Below are 8,373 nucleotides of genomic sequence, written 5' to 3' on the forward strand. Positions count from 1 at the left end.
GACTATTTTAATACACTTTATCTAATGGATTTATCCAATTTATTTAAATCGATTGCTGGACATCGTAATGTTATTGTAGCCTACAGGCCTACATCGATTTATGATTTAGCATTCATAAATCCCCCCCTCCCCCGTTAAAACCCGTCCCACCCACTTTTTAAAACAAAGTTACGCCACAGCATATAGCAGCATGCGGTAAGGAACATTCTTCTGTTTATATCATACAGCTAGACCTATAATAACGACAAGTCATTTCCGGGAGATAAGTCAGTAAATTCGAGTAAAATCACAGGCTTCGGTTATCCCGTGCGAATGCACCACACGAAATTCAGACGTGGGGGGGTCATTTCTAAATCACACGGTCCCCAGATAATACTAATCCCGTGCGAATAGGGCTTAAGACAGTCCTCTTCAGAGATACATGGAGTCTTTCACGGTTCTCTTCATATGAGAACAAGACTACAGTAAGGACGACAGAGAAAGAATACAGAAGAAGAAGAAGACAGAAAAGACGACAGTAAAGACTGCAGCACAAGACAACATAAACAGAGCACATACACTTCAACATATAGCCTAATTATAATAATTACTGCAGACAAGGACAAATGAAATGTATAGTATAATGCACAAAGCATTCGTTTTTGGCACAAATTGAACCTCATATTTTTCAGGCCCCTAAGATCTAGAGATTTCTCTTCACTGACTTCACTTTTATTCATCAACTTTATTCAGTTGCTTATAGTCAGGTTGCACAGACAAGACATAGATTAAGCCAGGATTAAGCCTTAGTTCAATTAGGGCATTTATGTAATTTTTTTTATAAATGTGCCTTTTATAAATGTGCATCTTGAGACAAAACAATGGCACTGACATATTTTAAGATATCCCAGTGCAAGGTGCTTTCAGTTAAAACAGCTCAATAATGCATTTTAGTCTGGGACTAGACTTAAGCCTTGTCTGTGAAACCATAGAGTATTCTAGAGTATTAATTTACTCCAGTTACTTGAACATCATTTAACAGACAAGAGACTTTCTGTTGAGACCTAAAAAGTTCAATTCTGACATCTAATGGTGTAACATGGCAGCACACCTCCACTGTTGTTAAGAATCACTTGAACCTGATGGGGAAAATGTGACTTCAAATAGACTTTAAATATTTTTAAATAAATATATATATTTTTTTTATTATTTACTTTATTATTGGGAAACTATTTAGAGTATCAATACTTGTTGCCTGCCTACATAAAACTAACCTTTAAACTTACAAGAGTCCTAAAACACTTTTTCAGCAATTCGTGTGTTTCAGTGTTTCTCCTTGCTGAGAAAGACATTACAAAAGCATTCATGCATGCCAATGCATTAAAGTTACAGGCCTGTCATACACAGATGCTGTGCCAACTGCAGTTACAATTACAACACACAAAATATCAGACTGTCTGTAGGCCTCATCACATCACTGCAAAATACACAGAAGAAAAGACCAAAGTTGGAACTAATGCAACATAACAGACTTTAGACTGTCACATTACAGTCTGAACTGAGGAAAAAAGAAAGAAAATTGATTGTTATCTCATAAATGAAACTGTATTGATACAAGCAAATTGAACTGAACAAGTTTACAGCAGATACTGTATAGTTTCTTTCTTTGCTGCCAATACTGTGCCTTTTTTTATTGAACTACTACAAAAGCTACGAAATCGAAATTCGGTGAGCCCAAATACACATCAGCAGCTCTGAATGATCCTACAGTTATCTATTTCATACACAAGGTCATAAGAATCTCACATGCAACCAGGATGGCCGAGTGGTTAAGGTGTTGGACTTAATTGAAACTCTGTGAATTGAAAAAAAAAAAAAAAAAAAAAAAAAAAAAAAAAAAAAAAGGGTGTTGACAATGTCCTTGTGGGTCCAAACCCCACTCCTGGTATAACTTCATAACCTTTAAGTGCAATGCGATATATAATATAAATGTTCCACTTTAGTAGAAAAAGGAGACATGCAAGCAACCAACAGTGACACAAGAAACAAAGCTAACTTTGTTAATAGATTAAATGATTTAACCCCACTATTCTTCCAGATATTTGTGTCACTTTATACTAAAAGCACCTGCATATAACTATAATTTTTCTTAGGCATATGCACCATTGCTTTACATTTGTAGTGTTGTTGTCCTTTTTAAACTAATGTGCTTCTAAATTCTTTTTCGAAACTACCTTCAAGATACAAATGTGAAACTTGTGACCTCAAATACAACTACAATCAAAACTGAAAGGTCTTACTACTTAGTTTAATGTGATGCATTTTCTTTAAAGAAAAAAAAAAAGAAGAAGAAGTAGAAGAAGAAAAAGCTGCTCTGCGGGTAGATGTGGTCATTCGAAACAAAGAAACAACAGAATACATTTCCTCTAAAAAATGTAAGTTGGTCAGTTGAACTCTGCATCCACCAGGATGGCCGAGTGGTTAAGGCGTTGGACTTAAGATCCAATGGACAAATGTCCTCGTGGGTTCAAACCCCACTCCTGGTAGTTTTAACTGGAATATCCTGTTGTAATGCTACTTTGAAAGTAAGCATGGTTCTCAAATGCAAATGCAACCATCAATAAAAGAAAGAACATGCTGATTCTTCTCAGTGTTTGTTCAAATGAATAGAATTGTTGGGCTTTATTACCAAACCACTAAACTTTTACACAACTCCTTTTGCAAGTCATATTGCAGAAGTAACTTTCCTAGTTGGGAAACCAACAATGATGCAATACAATGTATTGCCTAAATGTTTCAATAATAAACTGTAGAACAATATGGTGATCAAACAAACATAAAGGCATTCAAAGATAAAATATTATTTATTAAATTAACACAACAATCATACACACACAAATGTATCTTAAAATAAAGCTTCTGTATAATGTTTGCTTGCACTGTACATGGGTGTAAAACACTTGTGGTTTCCTTTTTAATATCTTTTACACATCAAGTGAATGTCCTGTGACACTTACAGAAGAGTAGCAGTGACATTGCAGTATCACTTCAGCTCAATTGCATTGCAGCTCCTGTGGTTTAGAAGTCAAAAAGCTTTTTTGCAATGGAAACAATCAAGCGCAGGCACTGGGCATTGGTTGTTCTCTACAAAGTCAATCACATGACATGGTTAACACCAGAATGAAAGACTGTTGTTCGTTTAATATGGCGTATGTGAAATAGGAAGGCTTTAACACTGAGATCATTTATTGCAACATGGAAAACAGCAACAGAAGATCTGTCGACAAGGGTTTTTCTTCTTGTATTTGACAGCCTTCTTTATCTGAGCTGTAGCTTTGGTCACATAGTCTTGGGTGGCATATACATTTGCCTCAATGTTGTCCACCATGGGCCCTTGTTCCTCCACCAGCAAAGCCAGCTGGAAAAACAGATCATGGATGTCCCGGATGCGACTTTCCAACTCCAAAAGCTCCTTGTGGCGATTCTCGATCTCAGTGAGCGCTGAACGAGCGGTTCGCCCGTCTGTGAGCAAGTCGTCGGAAAAAACGTTCCACTTGCCGGTCTCAATCATTTCTTCGATTTGATCTCCACTCACTTCTTTACCCATGATCCCCGCCTGCCTTTGGATACGAGTCTTGCAGTTGTCCCTCTGTGCCATTTCGGCGTTGTTGTATTCATTCATAACCTCATGAAAAGAACCCGTTATAGAGACGAACTGGCCGTGTATCATGCGCACCAAAGCTGAATGGGCTCCGTGTTTCTCCTCCAACTCTTTACAAAGTGCATCCAGCTTCTTTATCCGAGCATACAAGCTCTCCCCTTTCGTCTTGATGCTGCGTGCAATCGTGTTCGAGTCGCGTTTGATGCTGCTAATGCGTCTGACAGAGGTGAGAAAGCGTGTGTTCTGTTTACCCAGTCTCTTGACCTCCATCCTGAGTTGGGAGATCTCTTTCTGGATGGATTGGGCTTCTCTGAAGGTGTCCTCCATGATGTCCTCACCCTCGAACACCACTGCATGCTGTTCAAATTCACCATTGTCCACATCTTCTCCGCTATCCACTTGCTCTTCGTCCTCGCTGCGGACTTTGGTGGCAACACCTCCCAGTTCAACCAGCCTGTCTCTCATCTTTCCTGGGAGGGAAATTCAGGTTGTTAGACTTTATGGCCCACAAGCTTTGACTCTACAAACATGTATGAGACCTTCATTACACAGTATGGTATTCAACTGGATGAATATAAAGCCAGACACAGTTCAAAATGCACGCTTGATTGCGTGTTTTTGGCCTCTAATAAATGGTTTTAGTACACTGGCAATTTACCATAAAGATAAACTATTTATAAGACCAGAAGTGTTAGTCATATAGTCATCACCACAATGGCAAAGATGCTGCACATTTCCCACCAGATATAGTCACCACCATACATAGCATAAAAAGGGTGGGGACTTCCCTTTAATCCTCTGTTGAACACCATGAGGCAATAAGAGCAAATAAGTGACTTAAGTGCTTAAATCCTGGAGTAAACTCGTTATTGTCTCATTATGAACATAAACCTCAAGCAATAGATACACATGTGAACAAAACAATAATATAATCTAAGACCATCCAGTCTATTCCCGGATGTAAAATCAACATTGTGCACTAATGAAATATATCAATGTACATAACATTTCATAGGGAAGTGCAGCCACAAAAAAAAAATAAGTATTGACTGTAGCCTTCATCATTTTACAGTGAACACTGATTCAGTAACTTAATTCATTTGTTAAATAACACAACATCAAGTAAGCCAGATCTCTTAACAGTAACCACAATAATAAAATAAAAAAGTAGTAAAGACGATAGAAGGACATAGACTGTGCAGTCGTGCTGTAATCTCAAGTTCCTTGTTTAATTCAGATTAATCCCTTGATTTGACGTTCCGCTACAGCTTCGTGACAAACTTTTTTTATGTGTAAATCAAATTGAGAAAGTTGAAATGATTCATAAACTGTTACGTTACCTTATTTCATGTCCCTTTGTTCAATTCAAACGCTATAAACTCGAGCTTTTATCGTTTCCTAACGCGCATCACCTCATGTCGCATCGTTGCAGGAAATAACGTTGCAGTCGAATGACTGACTGACTGACTGAGTCTGACTTGTGGTGGGAGTTTCCGACAAGTCAAAACACGAACGTTAACTCGTGTTTAGGCTACTCAAGTTTAAAATACAGAATTTCCTCACGTTACATTCACTGACACTTTTTAAACCCTAAAATGCCACACTTTCCTCACATTATCACATTAGCTGATGTTTTAAATCCCTTCACACCATTGTTTTACTCACACCTTTTCAAAATTCACGTTGCAGATCCAGTGGAAGATTCCCTTGTGCAAAATCGATCACCTCTGTTTTTACCAAAGGGCACATGTCAAAAACAATCCATTTATAATTGTACAGTGCTGGAGCCTAACTGTCAATAAAAATCGTACTATTTTTTGTTATTAGAATAAACTGTAGCCTGAGTCCAAACAATTCTGTAATTTAATGTTGCTTTGTTCTTGCCGTTTACCCTTGACTGACAAACAAGCCTACTGTATAAGACAAACAGTTGATTGAATTCCTTATTATAGCCTACCCATTCATTCTTAATATTTTTACGGGTTCTCTTGAAACAAGATAGTACCCAAACCGGTTGTCCTCTGAGGTATGAGGATAGGCAGTTAGGTAGGCCTATAACAATTGTCCTTTTAGAGAGGATCTATAGGCCTGGTTAAACTATAACTTAATCAAACCTCTGCCATTGTGTTTGTTTGAGAGGGGATTTTAGAGAAATTGGTCAAAATACAAACCACTTCCCATTCTTTTTCAGTGAATTGCTAATTTGGAAAATCAGAAATGATACACAATTATGTATAGCAGAATAAAAAGGTGTTGTTGCTCAGAAAAGCGAGGTAAGGTGTTCTAACTCTCTATTGATTGGCTTACATTTGTTCTAAAACTAGCCTACTTCTAGAACAAATAGTAGCATAAGCCAGATGAGTCACAATAATCATGTGAGTGCAAAAGCAGAAGTGAAACAGTAAAAAGATTTTCTGCACAACATGATAGCCCAACTAAACCTAATGGCGTTTGCATATGCAGGAGAAAATACTTTACATAAGATGTATCAGATCAGATATGTATCTCTTTAATCTTGGGTAATCTTTAATCATAATAAAGGGAATTAGGTCTTTTTGGTCCATGCACTCACCACATGATGGCAGTAGAGCCCGAATAATGATTCTCAGAACCTTGTGACCTTTTCCTCCCTGAAGCAGTCACTGAAGTTTGAAATCTGTTTTAGGTAATGGGGGTTTTGGGACTGTATTTTTGGTTACACTTGTTTGAGCATAACTGCTTATTTTTGTTTCCTGTTTCTTGAATGTAGAATGTAATCTGGACGTACTACATTGGCCATGTTGTCATTATCATGTGACCTACCAGGGTCAGTTATGTCGGTTCACTGCCATTCCTAAATCCTCTCCCGTGGCCTCATGGGATTGTAAAGTGTCCATCATATGCACAATTCAGAATCTCGGCAGAAGAATTAGGTAATCCGGGTACTTTACACCTACTCTTTTATGAGTACTGTGAATTGAGAAAGTCTTTTGTCACGCTATTTTTCACCTACTATATAGTAGGGAGGTAAGTGATTTCGGATGCAGCCCAGAGGTGGGTTTCCCAAAAGCATTGTTAGCCAACAATCTGTTAAATTGTGTTGGTAAAGACAACGAAACCTGTGACCATAGTTGGCTTCAAGAAATGCACCCCAGATCGGTGTGGGTTTCCTCTTTGTACCATGGTTCCTTCCTTACTCTCAGGGTCTCAGGGATCTTTTGCTTTCTGCTGAAACTTTGTGCATGCATCATGGCTGTGTAGGCCTAAAACTGATGCAAAAATGTAGTCATGTATGCTACTATACAGGCTAATTGTATACTGTTCTCAACATCCACTAAGGCCAAAACATACTTTCTGCCTGATCAATGTGTTATTTATTTGTTTTTGTTTATTTATTTAGTTACTATTTTATGAAAATATCATTTAAATGTTGTCAGGTTTTATCCTGTCAAATTTAATTTTAGTCGATTTTACACTGTATAAATGGCATATAGTCTAAGTTTCCTAGAAGTAAATGGCCAAAGTGAAACCAAACAATAAAAAAAAAAAAAAAAAACAACAACAAAAACTAATAAACTTTTATTATTAATTCAAACATTTACTAATATCTACACATTTATCAACCAACATATGTTTCTTTTATTGTAATGAAATTTATTTTATTATTATTATTTTTTGTAGAAACGAATCAGAAAATCAAAGTAGCCTAAGTGAAGGATTCCCGTTTCAATGGTAACAAACTAGCGATTGGCAAAATTTTCTGCAGAATTGTGGGTAGTTTTCTGGGCTAATCGTATTGTGTTTACAATAAATCTACACAGAAGCATACACCATCGATTGACCTCAAAGCTGATGGTAGGTCTGTCTTAAAATATATATTTTTTCTACGGAGAATATGAATGAGGGATTACTTCCGGAACGGTACTGTTGCATTCTAGCTTGCACGCAACGATTGACCTCATCAAACTGATTATATGCAACAGTGAGAACATCACATGAGGCAACTTCTGACATTAGTTACAAACATGCAAAGAAACGTTGTAATTCAAATATGATTACCTCTAGTGCAGTCAGATGACAGTGATCAGAATATTTATTAAGCTCTTTATACACCGGTATTAGAGTTCAGGGATATTGTTGATTCTCTTTTTTGATATATGACACAAGTAAACACACCCATATTTAAAATGTGACTTTTATGATTTTTTTTTTGTCAAATTTTAAAGTATGCAACTCGACTCCAGCTTCAACCCTCCGTCGAGATACACAAATAGAAATAAATTGCAAAAATATTTCCTCTCATATTTAGCCATGATCCACAAAAATCTAACTTTTGTCTTACAGCTACTAAATGTCCTACCAATAGTAACCTTAAAGACACCACAGGAATGCCAGTGTATGCCAAAACATTCCACAGGAATGGCTGCATGAGTTTCAATCTCAATCTTTTTTACTCAAAAAAAACAATAAAACAAACAGTAAGTACACATTTATGCATTTCAATTATTTCATCACAAAGTCTCTTGAAGCTTGATGTTGTTGGTGTGTTTTCAGATCCCACTGCATTCAAAATGAGGGAGTTTTTGTTTCTGAGGTTACGGTTTTGTGCCCTGTGTATGATATTAAACTGCTTAGGTAAAGACGTAACTCAGTTATTGCACTTTCACTGAATGCTCAATTTGTTTAAGCATCTAATTGAATTACCGGTACACCCTTCCGCCTGAAGTTCTACCTGTCTCTATGTGAGAATAGTG

The 8,373-nt window shown here is 37.0% G+C and overlaps 1 protein-coding gene across 3 annotated transcripts; it reads right to left on the reverse strand.

The window, feature by feature from the left end:
• Nucleotides 1-3,051: 3,051 nt before the first annotated feature.
• Nucleotides 3,052-6,507, reverse strand: stx11a (syntaxin 11a). Of its 3 annotated transcripts, XM_079853999.1 has the most exons (3): nt 5,598-5,653; nt 5,306-5,367; nt 3,052-4,110 (listed from the first exon to the last, which is right to left on the reverse strand). In XM_079853999.1, the coding sequence occupies exon 3, from the start codon at nt 4,103-4,105 to the stop codon at nt 3,221-3,223; it is 885 nt and encodes a 294-aa protein (XP_079710125.1). In that variant the 5' UTR covers nt 4,106-4,110; nt 5,306-5,367; nt 5,598-5,653; the 3' UTR covers nt 3,052-3,220. The 3 variants fall into 3 exon arrangements, with proteins under 3 accessions (XP_079710125.1, XP_079710126.1, XP_079710124.1); XM_079854000.1 differs by lacking the exons at nt 5,306-5,367; nt 5,598-5,653 and adding an exon at nt 6,443-6,507; XM_079853998.1 differs by lacking the exons at nt 5,306-5,367; nt 5,598-5,653 and adding an exon at nt 4,981-5,163.
• Between the last annotated feature and the right edge of the window lie 1,866 nt (nt 6,508-8,373).

Source organism: Squalius cephalus (genome assembly GCF_949319135.1).
Source record: "Squalius cephalus genome assembly, chromosome: 20".
Classification (NCBI taxonomy): Eukaryota; Metazoa; Chordata; class Actinopteri; order Cypriniformes; family Leuciscidae; genus Squalius; species Squalius cephalus.